Source organism: Nicotiana tabacum, chromosome 21, assembly GCF_000715075.1.
Source record: "Nicotiana tabacum cultivar K326 chromosome 21, ASM71507v2, whole genome shotgun sequence".
Lineage (NCBI taxonomy): Eukaryota > Viridiplantae > Streptophyta > Magnoliopsida > Solanales > Solanaceae > Nicotiana > Nicotiana tabacum.
This window is the reverse complement of record NC_134100.1, coordinates 46,460,016-46,485,157: the sequence shown is the minus strand read 5'-3', so window position 1 is coordinate 46,485,157 and position 25,142 is coordinate 46,460,016. Positions and strand designations below refer to the sequence as shown.

The following is a 25,142-nucleotide window of genomic DNA, read 5'->3' as shown; positions in this document are numbered from 1 at the left end:
TGATAGCCATGAAGTCAACCTACGGTCAAACTTAGGACATTTCTAAACTTTCAAATTGCCAACTTTCGGCAAAACAAGGCAAATCAACCTAGGAAGCTCCGAATCCAATTCCGAGCATACGCCTAAGTCCAAAATCACCATGTGAACCTATTGGAACCATCAAAATACCGTTCCGGGGTCGTTTTCCCAAAAGTCAAACCCCGATTGATATTTCCAACTTAAGCTTCTAAACCAGGAACCAATTGTTCCAAATCATTGCAAAACCTCCTCGAAACGAAACCAACCATCCATTCAAGTCATAAAATCACAAATGCACATGTGGGAAGCTTCAAAAGGGAAAACGGGGCTCAAACACACAAAACGACTGGTTGGGTTATTAGATAAGGAAGGTAGAGGCCGGACGAAGGAATAACACAAGGAGGATGGAGAACGGAGAAGAAAGGAGCTTTTATTTTGAAGGTTAATTTTGGAATTATAAAAATTATTAAGGGATAGGAGAATAAATTAATTAATCGAATATGAAGCTTGTTTTGGCTTAAAAGAACTCTTTTGAACTTGCCGAACACCAAAACAAGCTAAAAGGGGACTTATACGTCCATTTGCTGTGCCGTTATTATCCGGAACTTGTGGAGGAGACCAAGCACACTTCAAAAAGCTTTTCTAAAATAATTTCCCAACAAATTCACTGACCAAAATATCAAAGTCATCACTCTACTGATTTGTCAAATTTTTTCTCTCCTCATTTTAGTACCCACAAAGAGCATTATCCCAGATCAGTCTTCCCCTTTGCAGTCAAGTCAGCAATGGCGCAGCCGGTGATTTTCTGCCGTGAAATATCTGCGTCGCCGGCGAACTGCACATCCTATTCACCATTCCATCAAGTGGATGGTCAAAGTAGTGTACCCTTCGCAGCTTCTTGTTTAAGGGTACCCAAAAATTGTTCACTAGTAGCTGCTAGATGCTCTTTGAAACCATCTATGATGCCTTCAGCATTGGTCACTTCTAGCCCCCAACAAGTGTCCACAGATCCTGTTAATGTTGTTTGTGACGGAAAAATTGGTGTTTTGTTGCTTAATCTTGGTGGCCCTGAATCTCTTGAAGATGTGCAGCCATTTTTATTCAATCTTTTTGCTGATCCTGTAAGTTATATGTCGGTTTCTTGGACGCTATTGTGTTTCACTCTTTTGTTTGATGGTTTTTAACTTGGATTGTTTGGTTTGAATAGGATATTATTCGATTGCCAAGGCTGTTTCGGTTTTTGCAAAGGCCGCTTGCGCAATTCATATCTGTTGCTAGAGCACCTAAGAGCAAAGAAGGTTATGCTTCAATTGGTGGTGGCTCTCCTCTTCGACGGATAACTGATGCCCAGGCATGGATTTATATGGTTTGATAATTATACATGATTGCTGATTAATGGGTAAGTTTCTAAGAACTAGGAATAAGTGAAGAAGAAATGTTGCTAAAAGAAGAATGAATGGTATTTTACGTGTGCTTATGGTAGTGGATCTCTAGATTTTCTTTGTTAAGTGAGAGCGTTTTACCATAGTGGTGAAATATTTTGGACCACGCTGAATTCCAGTGATTTTATGGTGGAAACACTTGCTAAGGCTATTTTTAGTATGATTTGTACCACTTATTTTCTACCGAGAGATCTCTTTTACTGTTTGCTGCTGTTTACTGTGGTGGATTTGTATATGAGCATTACAATGTTTTTGTACATTTTTTTCCGTGGCTCCTCTATTCAATTCTGCCTGTTTAATAATATTTTTATTTTTAGGCTGAAGCCTTGAGAAAAGCACTGCGGGAAAGGAATGTGCCTGCAAAGGTGTATGTTGGTATGCGCTACTGGCATCCATTCACGGAGGAGGCCATTGAGCTGGTATTGTTTCTTTGATTTTCTTTTGTAAACTTCTCCTTTTCCTTTTGTGGTTGTTTATGTGTTTTATGGTTTGAAGCAGTTAGTACGAGCCAGGTTTAGACTGGATTACACTACTGCAGAATCATATCACATAATTGGGGCTAGACGATAGAGTGATGGTGATCAAATTTACTACAGCTATATCGAAGAAATAATAATTTAACAGCTAACTAATAAGCTGGTATTAGCCAGGCATGCATTCATGATTAAGTGTAAAAAAAAGAAATCTAAAACAAATTTTTTTTAGCGGAGCATATGTGGTACTGAGAAGTGGGAGTGGCACAGAAGTGGAAAGGGATGGTGGAGGGAGTAATATGGCTGGGAGAAGAGGCTTTTATCTTTCGAGAAGGGATTAGACCAGTTAGCCTTATCTCTCTATCTTGCTATGTAACAGGCCTGAGTTGAAGCTAAACCGAGTGGGGAAGCTACTTAGACCCATTTGCTTTCGTGCTCTACTTCGTTGTTTTGGTGCCACTTTGCGCAATCTTCTCTATATTTCATGTCCAAATATTTCTACACATAAAATAAACTCAATTAAGCTCAAATGGTGCATGCATTGCCAAGATTACATATAAAACGTAGGGTAAATAACGGTATGCGGTATAGCATTTTAACCACACATCAGCTACATAATCATTTTAAGCATTTAATCGGAGGAGTAATCTATTGTGGGGGAAGTAAAGAGTTTTTACCTTCCTTTGATTTACATGGAATATGTAAAGGATGGAAAGAGAAAAGTATCAAAACATTAAATATGTATAGACTTTGTAGAATGAACAAATAAAAAAAAAGCCAAAAAAGGATTTTAAAAAAAGAAGAAATAAATTTCTTGGCTAAAGAGAGGTGCACAGTCACAAAAATACTAACAAAAGCTTAGAAACAAATTAGCATCAGCGGATAATTCACATTTTAAGGGTTTTGCTTGGGAAAAGGACCTGAGCTGAGCAATATGACTTTGATTCATGCAAGATAATTTGTTAATAGAATTATCTAGTAAAGAGAATTTTAAATTACATGATGGAGTATAACGTCATGAGTTTTTCACCAAGCTTAGCGGAGAAGCTATTGGAGCCTTGTGGCTAAGCCTCTAGGATTTTGTTGAATGCAAGAATTCCAAGCAGTGTAACATTAATACCTTAATATATTCTATTAATAAGCATTAATTATGGGGAAGGAAAAGCGATAATTGAGATTAGTTTTCTGCTAGAAGAATTCATATGTATTACTGCCAAGAAAAAAATAAACTCTCAATGCAATTCCATATTTACCAACTAAAAAAGCTCATGAAGATTTACAGTCGGTAAGGTTTTCCTCTAATTCTTCTAAAACGATTCCACATGAATATTGGATATTGTTGTATTATACAAGAGAGGCCCACAAAATATAAAGAAAACAAATTTCAAGCAAATGCCAAATAATGTGGTCATATATAAAACGAAGAAGGGCCTAAAATGCCCCTGACTATGGAATTTGGTATAGTATTACCCTCCTTCTACTATCGGGCTAAAAATACCCCCGAGTATAAGGAGACCGTTAGAAATAAAGGCAAACTTGAGCCGAAAGGTTAACGTCGGGAGCATTTTTAGCCTGATAGTTGGACAAAAGGTAATATTGTACCAAATCCCAAAGTTTAGGGGCATTTTAGGCCTTCTCTGTTGTTTAAAGGATATGTTTCCTTGCTTATTAATTGATAGTGATGAAGGAGGAGGCAACAGTGAGGATTTACGTAGCAAGAATACATGCAAAACATCTTTGGACATATCTTTTGGAAACCTACCTAGGATTGGGAGTGGGAAGAATTGTAGCATCTTCTTCACATCATTTATAGCCGTGTGATCTCCAGGGGAGACAAGCTTCTCAGTGAGATCCTAATATATGTACCAGTTGACAGTTTAGTAGCAGAACTTATTCAAAAGGGTATTTGGATGACTGGACTCCAAAACCATAGTTTCATTTGCATAGAGTGCAGCATTGGGATGCCATCCTCATAGCACATAATTTGAGAAAGAGGGGACGTGTAATGTTAAGCTGGGGTTGCATGTGAAAGAAGGGCGGGGAAGAGACTAATACTCTGATCCTTTATTGTGAGTTTGCAACTGAATTATGGCACTTTGTCTATTGTCTGGTTAACAGCTTGCCTACAGTGGCTGAGAGCTGGAAACCTAGCAACGTGAAGGTTGAACAATGTTGGGTAGACAGAGGAAAGATGTTGGTGAGCTAGCACCCATGTGTTTAGTATTTGATGATTGGGAGAGGGAATATCATAATCTCGAAGAAGCTACAAAACCAATGTCAAGATCAGGAGCTCTCTTTTATTTAGTTATATATTTGATGTAACTAAATATTCTATTTTGTATAGTAGAATAGATTTTCTTGATATTCATTGCAAAAAAACTCTGTAACTTTTGGCTCCATCTTGGTGGTCATCAATGAGATGGTTTCTTATTTATTAAAAATCGAAAAATAAAAGTAAAACTATGATTGACATATAACTGGCTCTATGATTGGAAAATGTTGTCTCAATACTTAAGTATGATCTTTGAAACATTAGACTAAATGTAGGTTGTCAAGTCACGTCTCAGGAATTCCCTTTAGTCATTGTCTACTACTGGAAGACTTTGTAGATGAATATAGGTTGATGGATCACACAGACAAAAGGTGACAATGAGGTTGCAGGTCCTTGAAATATTGAGTTATAAGGCAGATCAAATCAAGTTAAATGCACCCAATAAAGCGTTTTAACCGATACTATATACTGGGACCGTGGGAAAATCTCTTGAAATGAGAGAAACAGAAAGAAAACTTGCCTATAGTTCATAAGTTTATGTTGACAGGTCGCAGACAGAAACTAGAGTACTTTACTAGTTTAAGTGTCAGTCAAATGAAACTAGAGTACTTTACTAGTTTAAGTGTCAGTCAAATGAACTGTACATTATCTAGAAGCAAAACTGAAATTCCTTTGAAGATTATGCAACAGGAGAAATCTTTTACAATATCTTCTCTGTATGCACTAGTTTTTGATCCATCTTTCTTGTCCTCATAATAGGTAATTTGTTCTCAGAGCCCTAATCCGTGATTTCATCTGTTTGTTTTTGAAGCGATGGTCTTTATTGCTTCATCATCAACCTTCATGATGATTGTGAAGCACTTTCCCTGATTAATTATGGTTATACATTTGTTTTTGACTCTTATTAATAGAAACTATGTAATGGCCAAGCATAGGGCATCCTTACTTTGTCAATTTTGCCCAAGATTTATCCATCTTGGGTTTGTAGGTAGAGTCAAAGGCTGTTCTCGGGGGATAAGGGGAAGTTACTACTTTTAGCTGAACAAAATCATTGTGCTAATAAAACCTCTGACCGGAAGAAAGCTCCTGTTTTCCTCTGCTAATTTGATCATTGGTTGGTGTGTGGTCCATGGGACTGGAAAGGCAAATTAGGAAAGTCAAATTTTTTCTAGAATTAGTGCAAAATATCCTCAGAAGCATGGAACTGAATTGCTTCTCATATGTCTGTCTCTCGCAGATTGTGACTAGTGGGGTTAAGTCCATCTTCAACAACCTCGTCACAGTAATTGACTTGATGGAGAATATTCTGTTATCTTTTCTTTACCCTAATGAAAAGAATTAATAACTAAAGCACGTAGAAGGATGATATGAATGTCGAGGGTCTTAAAACTTGCTGATTTGCTATGGCAGAAGAACTATATAGGAATTGAAGGCAGTGGTTTCAGGAGTAAAAGGAAAGGAAGGCAGTTGTTTCTGAAATATCAGTACTGAGACTGGTTTAAAAAGTTGTCCGTGAATAAAATCAATGTGGATTAATGATATCTTTGTCTTACGAAGTCCTATATCGCGATCCTTTATCCAAAATTCGATTTTCTTTCCTGTTGTCTTCAGATGTATGGGTACCCCTTTCTAAAATGATGAAGCTATGTTATAATTTCTCTTTATTTCCAGTTTTTCCTTGAAGCACAATAGAGATACCTAGGATAGAATTGACGTTGAGCTATTGGGTTTTTTATCCTTTTCCCTTTTCTGTTCTTTTTGCAGATTAAAAGGGATGGAATCACAAAGCTTGTTGTGCTCCCTCTTTATCCTCAGTTTTCAATATCTACTAGTGGTTCAAGCCTTCGCCTTTTAGAGAGTATATTTCGGTAATAAACATACCTATATTCTCGCTCGGAGAATACATTCCATTTGCAATTGTCATAATAATATATGTAGCAATGAGTATTTTCTTTAGGGAGGATGAGTATCTTGTTAACATGCAACACACAGTAATACCCTCATGGTATCAACGGGAAGGATATATCAAAGCGATGGCAGATTTGATGGAAAAAGAGCTGAAAAGTTTTGAACGTCCTGGGGAGGTAGTATCATCTCTATTTTTCACTGGCTCATGCTATACTTACCTCGTGAAAAGAGTGTTCGTTTTCCTTAAAAAGTCCCCATCTTTCCTTATAGTATTGATATACACGAGGCAGCAAAGTATTTGTGCTTTTGTATTTTTGCTTTGATTACTTAAAAGTAGAAAAAATCTTGCAAAGTATTTTGTTTATAACTACATCTGGCTGCCTTAACAGTTTTGCTTTCTTCTGTAATAAATGCTTACAGATTTTTGCCATGATATTGTGATACTCTTGATTTAGTGTATCATTGTCCCTGAAGTCTTTTGCTTGGAGATCTTCTCTTGAAGCTATATCGAGTTGGTTATGGCAGAAAAAAAGTGTCATGGAAAGATCTCTGTGCGGTTGAAGAGATTAAGGATAAAAAACAAAAAGGAAAATGGTGGCACTCTAGACCAAATATTTCTCTAGATTTGACGGCATTCTGTTCCTGCTCCCCAACATGTCTTATTTATGAAATAATGTCTGATATCTTATAATAAAATAAAAGCAGGGTCTTCTAAAGTAGTATGATATCCCTCTATGCTTACTTCTTTCCTTCCTTATTAACTAGCTTCATATACACAGGTGATGATATTCTTCAGTGCTCATGGGGTACCACTTGCATATGTAGAGGAAGCAGGTGATCCATATAAGGCTGAAATGGAGGAATGTGTGGACTTAATAATGGAAGAACTTGAGAAGAGAAGGGTACATAACGCATATACTTTGGCCTATCAGGTACGTTTGCAGATCTATTAGCATACTTAAATTTTATGATTAATAATATTAAAACTTCCTTGCATAGGCAACATTGTCTATGTTTATGCATTAAATCATTCTTGAAATGAAGACTCTAGTTGATTGCACATTTTGTTTTTGGGCTCATAATTCAATCATGTATAAGAAAGCTCTGAGTTCAGTTGGTGCACAATTAAAGACAACTATTCCATCCCTCTCCCTCACTACTTGAATGTGGTGTTTTCTATGAGCAAGATTCCCATGTACCAGTTCCCCAACCCTATTTGCTTTTCAAATATGGAAGTGATAATGTATCACTGCATTACAAGCATGGTTTGCAAATATTTCTTCATTGCGCTCTTCAATATTGAAAGTTCATAAGACAACTAAATTATATGGTAAACTCGAGGCTAACATATTAAAGCACTCCAGCTTACTTTGAAAAGGTGGTACGTGCATAACTATTGTTAGGAAGGTGAAAGAGCTTTTTTTTCTTTTGTCCACGCTTTTTCAACAGCAATAGGTGAGGGGACTAATCGCTATCTAGTGAAGTATTACAATGTACCACATGAACTTACTAGTTGCTGACAAGGTAAAAAGTAAGTTTAATAATCAGAATAGTTGCATTACAAATATTGTTAGCTAATATGGAGCGTGAGACACGAGTACTGAACACTTTCATGTTATAAGCATATGTATGAAAGGTACTGTAGCCTTTCATTGATGTCAGTTTTGTGAACTTGGAGGGGCTCTATTCAATGTTGTGTTATCTGTCCCCATTGAAAAAAAAAAAGAATATTTGGTGCTTCTCTTATTACTTGATTAATACCTTTTTAAGGGTAAGATGGTGCTTGTTTATGATGCTATTGTCAAGTGATACACTATTAGATTAGACAGATAGATGATTGCTCATTTGCTAGCACATAACATATAGCTTTTATAACATTTCTTCTCCTACTTGCTTGGGCGATGGAGTCCGTGGTCAAGTAATGTTCATCCTATCTGCCACTGTAAGTTATTTTCTTGGAGGAACACAAAGAAAATCTTCACTGGTGGCATTTCAAATACATGGCTTCCTGACTGATGTGCTTTACTGTGATTCTGTATGCATCGAGATGCACCTTTTTTCCCCCACTTAGACTGTCATGATTGAGTTTTGTAAATACCGTTTAGTTGGCCATTCCATGAAGTTATTTTGCTCTGATGCAGAGTAGGGTTGGACCTGTTGAATGGCTGAAACCATATACTGATGAGACAATAATTGAGCTTGGGAAGAAAGGGGTTAAGAGTATTCTTGCCGTGCCAATAAGGTAAGCAAAGTTGGCTTTTTTGGCAGTATAATTGATGATGCTTAGTCTCTTCATTTTCATGTTAATTGCTAGTATTTTTTAATTTTAAATGCTATCACAGTTTTGTAAGTGAGCATATTGAGACATTAGAGGAAATTGATGTTGAATACAAGGAGCTAGCATTGGAGTCTGGAATACAGAATTGGGCACGTGTTCCTGCCCTAGGTGTTGAACCCACTTTCATCTCAGATTTGGCAGATGCAGTGATTGAAAGTCTTCCATATGTTGGAGCAATGGCAGTCTCAAATCTTGAAGCTCGTCAGGTGCCTTTTAACTCCAAAGCTGTGATTAAGAAATTATTAAGATTTCTGATACCGCAGGGATTATGTTTTTTTTTTTATAACTCAATTCCTAAACCAAGATGGAATCCAATACATGAACAAGAACAGGAACAGTGAATGAAATAAAGAACAAGAAGAAATCAAGATAAAGAACCAAAGGAAGAAACACAAGACCCAGAAAACAATGAATAAAATACACAAGAAACACGGAATCAGATTCCGAGATATTTCAAGATCTAGCAAGAAACATCAAGAAAAGGGATCTTGACCCTAAATTGAGAAATTAATGGCAATGAAGTGTATAAAAACACGACGACTCCAATAAATTACCAATTAAAAACCTAAGATTTCAAGAAACAAGAAGGAAACCAGATTACCTCAAGGATAATCACTCACTTTTTTTTTTTAGTAAATCCACTAGGCAAGGTGCCTAGGGCTAGTTTTTATATATATTTAAAATAAAACAAAAACAAGTGTCATGGAGTCTTACATAGTGAAATAAATCAGAGATGAAGGCTACATAGCTCCTATTATCAAAATTGAGTATAGTACTCAATGATGATAGTACAATTCAAACTAGGGAAAAATTATTCCATGAAAACATAACTATCCAATTGAACCTAAAGATCTCCAATTTGCCTCCTGCCTGTGACCCATGTGGCCATAACAATGTTCCTCGATCCAGTTGGTTCTCATAATAAGTAGAATACTCACAAACACATGGCATTACAACAAACAGTGCAAAACCATGCACAATAATATCATCGAGAGCTGTCCGCAATTGTGCATTATACATGAACATGCATATTTTCATTGACATTTGCGCGTGTGATCCTTGCATGACTCCATGAAAACCTAGCATATCCAGCATCCTCAAGCATTCTATATAGCATTGGTGATTGGTAATTCTTTCCAAATGAACCTAAACTGACCGCAAAATCCTCCACAAAACCATGCCCTAAAATGGCATTTCTGGGCAGTGTTTGGTTTATCCGGGCAAAGTCACTCCTTGCGAGCTGGCTCCTGTGATTGTTTCCTGTTTTAGGCAATATGAATAAGTCAGCTATACATAGGCCGTACCACATTGAGGTCCAGATTTTGTTGTCATATGGCCTGCCCAGAGATTTGACAAAACTGGGCAGTGTTGCTTGACATTGGCCAGTAGCTGGTTCCTTCCATTGAGCTTTGGCATTCTTGTTAAATCTCCACATCCTCAGGTGCATACTAGGGTTGTAAATGGCATTCAACACATACTGGATCATGAAAGTCCAATTAACAGTTCCAAACTCTAGTGTAATAGCTTGCATTATTTCGTCCATGCTTGTGCCTACCCTTGCTTCCCCTCCACTGGAATGAGTACCAAGTACTAATACCACCAGTTGAAGGTTCTTCAAAGAGTAGGGCATGAGTACAGTAATTGCTCCTGCAAAAATGAAAACCATGTTAGTTATGAAAATGACCATCATACTCTCCTCTATACGGATTTGAGTATGATAGCAAGAAACTCCTCCTCCTCCTTTGGGATTACTCCTCCAACCAGTGATTAGCTCCATCCCAATTTACTCCTGGCAACCCTCACCCTAAGATATGGACATTGCATTTTATCACTGTTCACCAGTTTTCTACCTTGTACCTCCAACTGGACAAAACTGTGAGCTTCAAAATCTCCATGATCAAGAGCATAAATAGCTAGATAGTCTGCCAGCTTATTACCCTCTCATAATGTGTGATATCAAGCCATTGCATCTTCCCATTACTTATTTGATTTCCTCAACATAAGCAGCTACTGCCCAAGGTGCACTCCATGTATCTTCTATAACATTCTTCTGTCAATATAGAATCTGTTTGCACTAAGATGTTTGTGTAACCATAACTTACACAATACCTCAATGCCTCAAGTATAGCAATTGCTTCTGCCTCAGTATTAGTAACCTCCTGTATTTCCTTTCTCCTTGCGTGTCTCACATCACCTTCTCCATCCCTTAATACAAATCCAATCGAGCTCCTGCCTGGATTTCCCCTTGATGCCCCATAACCTGGTAAATCACTCTACTAATAGTGACATCATCCCCATGTTTGTAGCAATTTCTTCTTTTTCACAGCTCCCATAAGATGATGGATGGTAAAGCTTGGAAAATAGGTTTTAGTCCGAGTATAACCTGAATGGTCCAGCATTTAACCACTGCCTGCTGTAATGATAGACCTTCCATAGCTATTCCTACATTAGAAAGGAAATAGTACCACACTGAATGAGCTGCATAGGACCTGAAAAACACATGTGACATTGTTTCCTCCTCCGGATTGATGCAACACCAACATCTAGATGGCATAAAGTAGCCTAGTCTCCTGAAGTAGTCATCTAATGGTAATTTGCCTTTCCATACCTTCCACATGAAGAGAGCAATCTTAAAAGGTAGTCCTTTCACCCGCATGTTCTTGTATGCAATACTAGAATTTCTTCTTCTCCTAAGATACTCCCAGGCAGATTTAACAGAAAAGTTGCCTCTAGGTTCCAACATCCAATAAGGTCTATCAAGATCATTATGTTGTGTAGGAGGAGTAATGTTCTCAATAACATGCAGTGCTAGGTCTTGAGGTAGAATCTCCAGTAGCCTATCTTCATCCCACGTATCTTCCACAATCACATCATATACATTGTGGATAGATTTGCCAATACATTTGCTATCAACTCCCAAAGAAATCCGGAGGTGTAATGAAATACAAAGCTCCCAAACCTGTCCAATTATCAAACCAAAATAGCGAGGAACCCATCCTTGGCTGCCAAATGATTTGGTGTTCAATTGCATCTCTACATTGAAGCATCTTCCTCCACACATGTGATTCATTCTTCCATGGTACCACCATTGCATTCAACTTTTTACAATATTTTTGACTCATGAAAGAACTCCATAGTGTAGGTTTAGTGCGAAAATTCCACCACAGTTTACAAAACAAAGCCTTTGAAACATCATGCAGCGATCTAAACCGTACTCCTCCTTCCTCAGTTGGTAAACATAATGTATCCCATGATACCCAATGCATACCCTTTTCTCCAACTGAATTACTCCAAAAAAATTGTGCAAACATTTTGTGTAACTTGTTAATAACACCGGCTGGAGGGTTCACTGCTGATAGCAAATGTATTGGCATACTTTGAAGAACATGAGAAATAAGTACTGCCCGACCACCTACAGAGAGAAGTTTACCTTTCTATGATTGAAGCTTGTCAAGTACTTAGACCATGATAATAATCCATTCTTCTTCTTGCATAGAAGATAGGGCAGCCTAGATAAGTAAAAGGGAAGTCTTGCCTCCCAATTCCAGTAATCCTTTCCGCCTTGTTGACCACCTCCATGCTTGTTGAATGATGCATATAGACTGCTGACTTTGCCTTGTTGATTAATTGTCCAGAAGCCACTTTATAAGCACTCAACACCTCCATGATCAATTGTAATGAAGTTGCTTCCGATGAAGAGAAAATAATGGTATCATCAGCATAAGCTAGATGATTAATCTTTGGACCCCATTTTGGGAAACCAAATCCACAAAAGTATAGATTCCAATGTAAAGCATTCAATCCCCTTGACATAGCTTCAGCCGCAAGAATGAGTAATGTAGGTGATAAGGGATCACCTTGCTTGCCTCCTCTAGAAGATTTGAAGAAACCATAGGGCTGTCCATTGATCAACACTGAATACCAATTGCTTGAAACTATGCCAAACACAATACCAATGAATCTATCACAGAAACCCATCTTCCTCAAGACCTTAGTCATGAATAGCCATGAAAGCCTATCATAAGCTTTAGTCATGTCTAATTTGATCACAACATTTGGTCCCGCCTTAGTCCTTAACCTAATGTCATTAATTATTTCTTGAGTCAACAAAACATTTTCAACAATACTCCTCCCCTTAACAAACCCAACTTGCTCATCAGAAATAAGGGAAGGCAAAAGTTTGACAAGTCTTTCATGAATTACCCTAGAGAATACCTTATTGATAAAGTTGCTAAGGCTTATAGGTCTCATGTCTGAGAAAGTATTTACCTCCTTAGGCAATAATACTAAATTTGTGTGAGTCACAAACTTTGGTAGCTCCTGGCCATTGAAAAAGCTCTTCACCATGACAAAAACATCATCTTCTATAATCTCCCAGCAACTATGAAAGAACTTACCAATGAAACCATCAGGTCCTCCACTGTCTCCATTTAACCCAAATACAACATGCTTGACTTCTTCTTTTGTAGGTTGTTTTGCAATATCTTCATTCTGCTCCATGGATACCATGTTAGGCACATGGTCAATAATCCCAAACGTAGTAGGGACAGTTTGTTCACGAAACTATGCTTGAAACAAATTCACTGCCTCTTCTGCCAAGTCGTCATTACCCTCAATCCAGCCGCCTTGATCATTTTGAATCCTTTTCAATTGTAAACGCCTTCTTCTACCATTAACTTGAACGTGAAAAAATCTTGTATTGCGATCACCCTCCTTGAACCATGCCATTCCTGATTTTTGTTTCCAGAATTCTTCCTGTATAGCCAAATATCGAATGAGCTCAGATTGTACCTTTTGCAGCCTTTCCCTGTTAAGTCGAGTAGGGTTGAGCTCAAATTGAGCCTCATGTACCAATACTACCTCCTCTAGACTAGCAATTTTCTGGAATATATCACCATAAGTGGCCTTGCTCCACAATGAAAGTGCTCTCTTCAACTTCTTTAGCTTGTGATTGAATAGAATGAATGGGTTTGCACTAAAATCAAACTGCCAGTTTTCCTTCACAACATCTAAAAAAGTAGCATGATTTGTCCAGAAATTAAGAAATCTGAACTGCTTCACCGGAACAAAGTTTGGATCACAAGTAATTAGCAAAGGAGAGTGATCAAGATCCAATTTTTGAAAGATGAGTGATCTCAACACCTGGAATAGTTGCTGAAACTCCAGATTAGCTAGAACCCTATCTAGCTTTTTAAAAATGCAATCCTCCTCCGCTCTACCATTCCATATTCCACCAAGTTAAGATACTTACTTTGAGGCCCAAGTCATGTAGGTTGCAAGTATTGATGCAATGTCTAAAATCATCCACTTCAGTTAATGAAATTGGCAGTCCTCCAAACTTCTCTTTCTCATCCCATATCACGTTGAAGTCTCCTCCAACTATCCGTGGGGCTGACATATCACTAGCTAGAGCATACAAAGTGTCCCATAGTTCTATTTTCTTGATGGCATCACATTTGGCATACACTAATGTTAGAATGAGAGTTCCTTCTGGGAATTGATATCAGCAACTTTAAAGTGAGCTATAGAGTTTTTCAGGAGCCATTAGGGTTTCTTAAGTCTCATTACAGGGAACGCCTTTAGTCATTCAAAAACTTCATAATCTTCTGCCCTTCACGTTTTAGAGGCTACTTATAACATAGGAAAAGCCTAGGCCTTTCTGAATTTGGCCCACAGGCCTAAACTAGTGAAATCAGCCGACAAAATTTAAAATAAACTTAAAGTGGCATGTGAAAAACATGTGCCACTTATTAATTAAGTGTAATAAATAAAACTAAGTATAAAAACATCCAAATAAGGTAATGTTTGTCTTGCTGATGGTCCAAAATCAACTAGGTATGTTTGTCATGCTGATGATCCAGCATCAACTAGGCTAGCCGTGCAACTTGTAAATGAGGCTTCTCCAAGCTGTTAAGTGTTGTTTCTTGTCTTCCTCTCTTCTAACTCCACAAGTTGGACTTCAAATTTGTTGAATACTTGTGGAATCCCTCTAAATCCTTCAACTCTTTCCCCATTACTAGGCATTTCTTGATCTTCACTTTAAAGCCTTGGAGCATCTCTTCATGTTTTCTTGTTTGTGACCTTGTCATTAGTCTTCTAGGAGTTCCAAGGACTGGTCCTTGGTTTCGGGTGTTGATTGGCTTCCTTGGATGCTATCAATTTCTGTTATTGTAGATGGAGCCAATGGGCTGAAATATGGAAGCCCGATGTGAATTTGACACGACATAGGAGAAGCAGCCGCCCTTTATCAAAATTATATTATTATATTATTTTTAATAATAAAAGGGGAAAGGTAGATTAGCCCTTGATTTCACCCTTTTTGATTTGAAGCTACTTGCGCCCTATTGTTTATTGGTCCAATTCTTTATCTAAAGTGAAGGAAGGGCTTTTCCAAACGTCTGATCATCTACCAACGACATAGGCACTAAGCAGTGTAACTTAGTCTGATGGAATGTGAAAAGGTCCATCCCAGTCTCACAGCAAATCAACAAATTTTTACTCTGCTATACATTTCCCACTAGGCCGTTTCTTTCTACTTGAGCTAAAAGACATGAAAGGAAAAATGATTTCTTATTTTCTGCAGCTCTTACCAGTTATTGTCCTCTTTTGGAATAAGCTACACATGTTTTATTCATTAACTATTTTATGAGAATTTATGCTTCGGTGTAGCTTTTCTTTTGGGTAGGAGCAATGGTGGTTTCACACTTTATTTCCCCCTTATGATGTATATTTTTGACATCATTGCTTTTCTATTTTTTGATATGGTGTCCGATTCAGCTTGCATGCACCTTGACTATTTCACCGGGTACTTGCTATTTCCCACCAGCCAAGTTACAGGTAACTTTGTCCACTAAGACTTAGGCAAATCGGAAGAGATCACCTAGTGCTTGTGAGAGAAATAATATACGGGAAAATATTCTATTATTGATGTACTCTAACTATAATACAAGTACCCTTATTTATAACAATACACAATACTTACACTACTCCTATTCAATGTAGGACTATACTTATTTACATAACAACTACTTCCTCTGTTTCAATTTAGATGACACTTTCCTTATTAGTTCGTTTAAAAAAGAATGACACATTTCTACAATTGAAAATAATTCAACTTTAAACTCTTTATTTTACCCATTTTACCCTTAATGAGAAGCTTTTATAAATGTCATGGCTCCACAAAGTTTTTACCCCTTAAGCTTTTAAGACCACAAGTTTCAAAAGTCTTATTTTCTTTTCTTTAACTTCGTGCCAAGTCAAACTACCTCATCTAAATTGAAACGGAGGGAGTAGCTAACTAACACTCCCTCTCAAGCCGATGCATATAAATCATATGTACCGAGCTTGTTACATAATTAAATAATACGAGGACCGGTGATGGACTTGGTGAAAATATCTGCAAGCTGATCATTCGATTTCATAAACTTTGTAGCAATATCTCCTGAGAGTATCTTTTCTCTGACGAAGTGACAGTCAATCTCAATGTGTTTAGTTCTCTCATGGAACACCGGATTTTGATGCAATATGAAGGGCAACTTGATTATCGCACACAAGTTCCATGTGGTTGATTTCACCAAATTTCAACTCCTTGAGCAATTGTTTGATCCAAACTAGCTCACGTGTTGCCATAGCCATTGCTCGATATTCTGCTTCTGCACTAGATCGAGCAGCTACATTTTGTTTCTTGCTTTTCCAAGACACCAAATTGCCTCTTACTAAAATACAATATCCAGACGTAGAACGTCTATTAGAAGGTGATCCTGCCCAATCAACATCTGAGTATCCAACAATCTGCTCATGGCCTCGATCCTCAAACAATAACCCTTTTCCTGGAGCCGATTTTATATACCGAAGAATGCGGACAGCTACATCCCAATGACTATCACAGGGAGAAGCCATAAACTGACTTACAACACTCACATGAAAGGAAATGTCAGGTCTAGTCACTGTAAGATAATTTAATTTACCAACCAGCCGCCTATATCTTGCAGGATTGCTAAATGGCTCCTCCTGTCTTGGCAGAAGTTTAGAATTCGGATCCATCGGAGTGTCAACAGGTCTACAGCCTGTCATTCCTGTCTCCTCAAGAATGTCTAAGGCATACTTCTGTTGTGAGACAATAGTTGAGCTAGACTGATCGACCTCAATACCCAGAAAATACTTTAATCTGCCCAAATCCTTAGTCTGAAAGTGTTAAAAGAGATGTTGTTTCAATTTAATAATACCATCCTGATCATTGCCGGTAATAACAATATCGTCAACATAAACCACCAGATAAATACAGAGATTTGGAGCAGAATGCCGATAAAATACGGAGTGATCAGTTTCACTACGAGTCATGCCAAACTCCTGAGTTACTGTGCTGAACTTACCAAACCAAGCTCGAGGAAACTGTTTCAAATCATAGAGTGACCTGCGCAATCGGCATACAAGACCACTAGACTCCCCTAAGCAACAAAACTAGGTGGTTGCTCCATATAAACTTCATCCTCAAGGTCACCGTGAAGAAAAGTATTCTTATTTCCAGCTGATAGAGAGGCCAATGGCGAATAACAACCATGGATAGAAAAAGGCGGACTGATGCTATTTTAGCCACGGGAGAGAAAGTATCACTGTAATCAAGCCCAAATATCTGAGTCTATTCTTTGGCAACAAGACAGGCCTTAAGTCGATCAACCTGGCCATTTGGACCAACTTTGACTGCATAAACCCAACGACAACCAACAATAGATTTTACCTGAAGGAAGAATAACAAGCTCCCAAGTACCACTCATATGTAAAGCAGACATCTCGTCAATCATAACCTGTTGTCATCCTGGATGAGACAACGCTTCACCCGTAGACTTAGGGATGGAAACAAAGGACAAAGAAATAAAAGTATAATGGGGTGATAACAAACGATGATAACTTAAACCGACATAATGGGGATTAGGATTAAGAGTGGTCCGTATACCTTTCCGAAGTGCAATCGGTGTACTAGGAAGAGACAAGTCCGCAGTAGGAGCAGGGTCAGGTGCAAGAGTAGGACGTGAATCAGCTGGGCCTGATGCTGGGCGCGGACGACGACGATAAGTCAAGAGTGGTGTTTCTGTAGCTGGGGATCGGGGAGGAGCAACACTAGACTCTTCAACGGTTGGTATGGGTAAGACCTCTGTGGTTGAAGGTGGAGGAGGAGCTATAGTAAACTCCTCAAAGATCGGTATAAGTAAGACCTCAAATATATCAAGATGGTCAGAAGAGGTAAAGAAAGGTTTAGACTAAAAAAATATGATGTCAGCTGACATAAGGTACCTACGAAGATCATGTGAGTAACAACGATATTCCTTCTAAACATGAGAATAACCAAGGAAGACATACTTTAGAGCAAGAGGAGCTAACTTATCTTTCCTAGGGGCTAAGTTATGAACGAAACATGTGCTCCCAAAAACACGAGGGGAAAAAGAGTATAAGGGTGACTGGGAAAACAATACTGAATACAGAATCTGATTCTGGATAGGAGATGAAGGCATCAGATTAATCAAATAACTAGTTGTGAGAACTGCATCGTCCAAAAAAAGCAACAAAACACGAGATTCAATGAGAAGTGTGCGAGCAGTCTCAATGAGGTGCCTATTCTTTCTCTCTGCAACCCCATTTTGCTGAGGGGTACAAGGACAAGATGTCTGATGAATAATTCCTTGAGAAGTCATAAACTGCTGAAACCGAGAGGATAAATATTCTAAGGCATTATCACTATGAAAAGTGCGAATAGAAATACAAAATTGATTTTCGATTTCAACTTAAATTCTGGAATATAAAAAACAACTCAGAACGATCTTTCATTAAGAAAAGCCAAGTACATCTTGAACAATCATCAACGAAACTAACAAAATAACGAAATCCCAAGGTTGAACTGACTCTACTAGGACCCCATATATCAGAATGAACTAAAGAGAAAATAGACTTTGCATGACTCTCAGCACTGCGCGGAAAGGAGGCTCGGGTATGTTTCCCAAGATGACACGACTCACAATCTAATGTAGACAAAGTAGACAAACTAGGCATCATCTTCTGAAGCTTGGATAAACTCGGATGTCCTAAATGTTTGTGAATTAGGTCTGAAGGATCTGTAACTAGACATGCTGTGGAGCGATTGAGTGAGTCAAGGTAGTAAAGGCCTTCTGATTCACGCCCTGTGCTAATCGTCTGTCTTGTACTATGGTCGTGCATAATAAAAGAATCATCAATAAAATATATACCACAATGGAGGGCACGAGTCAAACGAATAATAGATGCAAGATTAAAAGGACAGTCAGGGACATAAAAGAACGGAATCTAGAGTGACATAAGATAGGAGATTAGCTTGTCCAACTCCTTTTGCTTTAGTTTGAAACCCATTGGCTAAAGTAATAGTGGGAAGAGACTGTGAATTCACAATATTCGACAAAAGTGATTTATTACCAGAGATATGATCAGAAGCGCCTGAGTCCATGACCCATGGTCCAAGAGTACTGGACTGGGAAACATAAACAAAAGAATTACCAGCAACAGAAGTATCAGTCTGAGCAGCCGAGGCTACTTGTGGAGCTAATTGTGGAGATGAGGAACTCATTATATTCCCCTTTAGATAAAAAAAATCCCTGGTTACTTGTAGTCTCGGTCTGAGCAACATAAGCATTTTTAGGTGGTCGACCATGTAAAGAATAGCACACTTCACGAGTATATCCAAGTTTATTACAATAAGAACACTTAGGTCTAGATCTTCCAAAATGACCTCCTCATCTATTCTCTATTGTTTAGATGCCCGATTTTTCACTGTCTGGGATGTGAGAACAGAGGAGTCAAGTGTCTGTGATGAGATCATTGGGTGACTTGATGCTGCAGCAAGGCGAAGTAATTGAGAGAATAATTCATCAACTGTAGGGATAGTCGGACTAGCCAAAATCTGGTCACGCACTGAGTCAAGGTCATTAGGAAGTCTAGCGAGTGTAAGAACTAGAAACATTTTTTGTCGTTGCTCTTGTTACTGTTCAACACTAGCAGAAACTGGCATCAACTTCTCAAACTCCTCCATGACTGCCTGTACTTGTCCCAAGTAAGTCGACATATCCAATTCCTGTTTCTTCAAATTCGTCATCAGTGATATCACATCATAGAAACGAGACATGTCATTGGTGTATAAAGTAAGCCTTTTCCCAAACTAAATGACATGCCTGGAATGGACGAAACAAAGACATCAATAGATCGCCATAAGATACTACATAACTGAGCATCGATCTTTTCCCATTGTGCTTTGGCCTTTTCATCTCCCTCACTAGCCTTTTTGGTTAAGTGATCTTGAACACCTTGACCTTTACACCACAACTCCGCAGACGAATCCTAAGATAAATAATTTGAACTTCCAAGTAGGGGTTTAGAGTAATCAAGGCTGAATTTCCAACTCCACTGTTTTTGGAACCAAAAGCATCTAGTCTGAGAGACATGATTGGATCAAGTAATTACGAAGTCACAAAATTGTGTTAGGTCACAAAAAAAATACACTGTAGCCGCCGGAAACTGAAACAGTCGTCGGAATCTGCCAATAGTCGCCGGAAAATAAAAAAGTTGTCGGAATGTGATGAAACTTGAATGGGTAGAGTCGGAATTAGTAGACGAAGCAACTGTCCTGAAGGAACTTTTTCATAAAATGGCCGGAAGGGGTCGTACTCGTTGGCCGGAACCCTAGCTTCTGCCGGCACGTGAGGGCGCGTGAGGCTGTTTCTGCCGGAGAGGTTGAGTGGGGTTTGGTCGCTGGACGATGGCGGATCTTGTGGTAATGTTGGATTTTGCACAACACTGACGGAGAGAGATGACGCAAGACAGTCGTGAAAAGTCGCCGGAAAATTGAGGCAATGTGACTTTCTGCTGTATTCTGGTACCCGGATGCGTCTCACCACCGCGGCTCTGATACTATGTGAGAAATAATACACGGGAAAATATTCTATTTTTGATGTAACCTAACTATAATACTAGTACCCTTATTTATAACAATACACAATACCTACACTACTCCTATTCCATGTAGGTTTATGCTTATTTACATAACAACTAACTAACTAACAGTGTTTTTTGCCTCTGCTAGAATTTGAATCATAACCTCATTCATGGTTCTCGTCCTACTTCATTGACCAGTAGGCCACACCCTTGGTTGCTGACAACATTACTTTTCTGCGGTGTGATAATTTCTAGCTTCAGCTTGGGTTTAAGTGGCTGCCTCACCCTTTGATTGGGAACTAAAACAAAAAGTAAAAAATTTCTGCTGGGCACAATATAACAAACCCTACCAAGATTGATGTGCGAGGGAAAAATTCCGCACAAGTAGGGTCAAAATAGGCATAGTAAAGTCTACTATTTTTAGAAGTTTTCCTTGATGCCATTTGGTACAGGGTAAAGTGGGATTATGATGGATGATCTCTCTTTACACGGCTTGAAATCTGACATAGATATTTCTTGCTCTAAATGCAGCAAAAGTAATTTAAGGCTGATGAATTGTCTAAATACTGAAAGTTTAAACAAAACGTAATTCCTGAAGGTTTATCAGCTTCGTTATGCTCTAAAAGATTAATTTTCTCTAAACCTACAAGTGCAAAACTTATTGGGAGGTTTAGCGACCTGCCAATTTATCTGAAATTCCAGGGTAAGGGGAGCTCTTTTGCGAGGGGTGATGGTGGTGGGTTGAATCCAACAAGTTCTGTAAAATCTACCTGCGAACTCTATCCATCTGGTTGTATGTGATTGGTAATGGTGGGTCGTCCAAGCCTAGTCAACTATTGGTTGAGATATAACTCATCTGCCCAAGTCTATATCGGTTGCGTTGAGGCAAGAAAAATAAAAAGCAAATAGTACGTTCATCTGTGAAAGAGGGGAGAGAGAAGAGAGTCAGAGACAGAGAAAGAGACAGTTAGGAAGCTGTTAATGTCTGACGTGGTGAACCTGTGTTTCTTGAAGGGATCTTCTGTGTTTATCTGAACAAGTTTGACAATGAATTTGAGTTAGTTTGTTTGCTGATGGCTATTTTTAAATGTGGTTTCTATATGAGCTAGATATGTCAAGACAAGGGTTTATACAATACCTATCTGCTGTTTAAATGACCCTCCTACTTTAGGTCCTCAATGCTGAAAGGTTGTAAGTTCTTTGATACACTACATTTACATTGATTAATTCATATGAACACCACTTGACAAGGATGGATAATTCCAACTTTGGGTGACCAGGATCTACACTTTAGAGACCTTTATTGCATAAATGGTCCGTGGTCTGGGAATTCCATATCTTCAGTCCGAGCAAAGTATAATCCATTCTCATTTTGAGTTATGGCAGAACTTTTTCTGGTTGGCCAAGGTATCATTGATTTTCCAGCTTTGTCAGGCAGCATCTACACTTCTGAGTCCTTTATTTCATAGATCGTCCCTGGTTTGACAATTCTGTTTCTTCAGTCTTGTCAAAGTTCAATTCATTCTCATTTTGAGTTAAAACAATTTTTATTATTCTGCTAGTCTAAAATATGGTCGACTGTGAATTATATTAAGTAATAGGATTTATGGGGAGGGATACTGCAAATATTTATTTACTTGCGATTTATTGGTATTACTTCCCAAATGGCTAGACTTCATTTCTTCTTAGTTGATCGGTACAAAGTGAGGCTCTACTTGTCAAGCACATTGGTTTCATTATGAGATCAGCAACCAGATCTTTTACACTTCTATGTACCAAGTGAAGGATTTGAACAACTTACTCAGCCGTAGGAGATTGATCAACTAACACATTCCATTGACTTGTTGGGACCGAGGTGAGTGTTAGCTGTGCTCAAGGTTCTGTAACACTTGCACCACCTTCCTAGTCAATTTGCATACTTCCAAGTTCTTTCATTGCATAATTGCAGCAAATCCATGGGTACCTGTCTTTTATGCTGTAACTGCAATATGTGATTGAAATAAAGGGAAAACTTTCCTCCCTTGTTTCATTTTTATGTGGATAAGAGTTTGAACAAAAAGTTCAATGCTTCCAAAGATCAGTGGCTAAAATGAACCTAATTTAAGCTGTTGGTGTTTATTTGCAGTCATTGGTTCCTCTTGGCAGCGTGGAAGAGCTATTGGCAGCATATGATTCACAGCGTAGGGAGCTACCACCTCCTGTAACAGTCTGGGAATGGGGTTGGACAAAAAGTGCAGAAACGTGGAACGGAAGAGCAGCTATGTTGGCAGTTCTTGTGCTGCTGGTGCTAGAAGTAACAACTGGAGAAGGCTTCCTGCACCAGTGGGGTATATTGCCCTTATTCCGCTAGCCACGTAGATCCTACTCTCCACTTTCCTCTTTGAAAAGAAAATCTCTTCCCTCCCACCCCTGCTGTCTCTTACACATGCATATACACATACACATACACTTAACGGTGGGTGCCTGTTGAGATGTTGAAAACGACACAAATTGGGAACAAATTAAGAAAGTTCTAGAATGTTAGTCATTTAGAATGAGCATCCACTCTTCTGTTACTATGTATTTCTTCTTAGTCTTTGCAGCAAAAAAGCCTTCACTTCATTCTCTTGAGGCCAGTGAGCAGGTACGTTGGAATGAAGCAGGGTCCTGATAGACAGAAAAGGGCGGGAAAGATCAAGGATTGTTCGACAATAAAGAGAAGGAAAAAAAAGGTGCAAATTCATCTTCCAAGGTTTACCATCCTTTTACAACTTTCAGCATCTACAGACAACCTGTAAAATTTCCTCTTGCACTCCAACTTTCTGTCATATGAATCCCGAATCCATGTTGTAACTATTCTGTGTATCTGAGTGTTTGTATACAATGTTGAAATTAAATCCCCAAGAAGCAAGAACAATACAGTGGCAGATGTCTACATTTAATATTTCTGCCTAGTATGTGCATCATCTAGATGCTGAAAGTGTGAAGCAACTGGAAAATAGCTTGCAATGTTGTGAATTTTGCTATGAAAGACTTTGATGCTGTATAGTATTGAATCTAAGTAATGTTCATAGTTACGCTGCTTTTTACATGGCTAACTCCAACATATTGAGTATGTAGGGATGAAAATGGGGCGGGAGGTTAAAAAACTTTTTTGTAATAATAGCGGGGGTTCAACACTCTTTGGACCTGTAATTTTAAAAATAGCCAACATTTGCAAAATAGTTGAAAAATCAGCACATTTTAATGCTAAAATAAAACTTGGACAAAGATATCCTTAGCTAAAACACGTAAAAACTTAAACACATTGTGTTGGAGTGGGAAATTCTTACTAGTGAAACTCTACATGATATGCTGGAGTTCAAAACCCCGTGGATGTGAATGCAGCTCAATTCTTACTGTGAAGAAGTTTAATTTTTCCTCAAGCTATTTTCTCTTTTAAATTACGCGGTCGGTGCTCCTTCCTCTTTGCCGTTGGATTTTCATCCTTGGTAATTAGTCGTTACTTAGGTACTTCAGTAATGACGATGTGGGCTGATTGGATCTTTTGGTATGTTTTGAAAATTTTATGCTTCTCGTTTTAGCTATTGAAGGAGCATCATGTGTTTCAACCCAGGTGTTAGTTTTCAGTTTCTTGCATAATTGATATCAGTTCCCAATCATAGTTAGCTTTCTAAATCCCTTTCTTTTTCTTTTTCCTGCTGTCCTCTATAGTTGCTATGGTTTCTTTCTCTGTTTACATTTTCACCGACAAAAGCTTTAGTATTATATTAGTATTATATTTGTTGCTTCATGGAAGTAGTAGCTAGAACAAGCGCAGAAGAAGCAAAAAAAGGAAGAGCGAATAGAAGAATAGTTTGTTCTTAAGCTTCGAACTCTAGGATTACAATCCTGGAGTTTTGAGTTATAAAAGTTGAACTTGTGAAACTCCAGAATATTGTCACGATCCAAATTCCCATTAAAGGCCGTCACTGTGCCTAGCCCGCTCGCTAGGCAAGCTATATTCAGTCAACAATAATAAAAGTAGATTATTGAGTCTTTAACGGAGTTATGATATATATATGAATACAGAATAAAACTCAACAATCAATATCATAATACAAATATCTAAGATAGGGTCTAAACACGACTACAATTATCTAACAACGCTCTAAACCCGGTGTCACCTTATCACGAGCATCTAATAAGAGTAAATAGTATAAGCTGAGCAACAAAATCTATCCGAAAAGGGGAAAAGATAGACAGAAATAGACAAGTAAGGAGGGGGACTCCATGTGCTACGGATTAGATAAAATAAAACAGCACAAAACCAACACGAAAATGTGCGAAAGTATAGTTATGAGTACAAACCCATAGTACTCAGTAAGTATCAAGTCTAGGCTCAAAGAAGTAGTAGCGAGGGGTCGATATCGATACTTTTTAACAATCCAATAATAAGGTGAGAACATAAATAAGATACAAAAAAAGGCATGGCATCATGAGATGAAAATTAAAGCTCAAAACACACTTCATATGGAATTTAGCCATGCTTTACCGATAAAGGAGATCAAATAAGATATTAACACCTCAATCCTCACATCAAGACATGATACATGTCAAAAATATTTATACAAGACTACTGCATGAGTCAAAGTTATTTATATGCATGCTCAAGATCGTGTCTCTATATTTCATAGCACCAAATTCATGTGCCTGACACAAGCCACATGTCCAAACCAAGCACCAAAAATCCGGGTGCCGACAATCACTAGGCCCAAAGT

General features: G+C 38.3%; 1 protein-coding gene across 1 annotated transcript; it reads left to right on the top strand.

The window, feature by feature from the left end:
* Positions 1-733: 733 nt before the first annotated feature.
* LOC107779891 (ferrochelatase-2, chloroplastic-like) lies at positions 734-23,296 on the top strand (the record flags this gene model as incomplete). Its single annotated transcript, NM_001325291.1, is given in 9 exon segments — positions 734-1,139; positions 1,226-1,369; positions 1,778-1,879; positions 5,970-6,073; positions 6,163-6,289; positions 6,893-7,045; positions 8,255-8,355; positions 8,456-8,657; positions 22,529-23,296. Coding segments are annotated over 9 exon segments (1,494 nt in total). The 5' UTR covers positions 734-803.
* Positions 23,297-25,142: the final 1,846 nt, after the last annotated feature.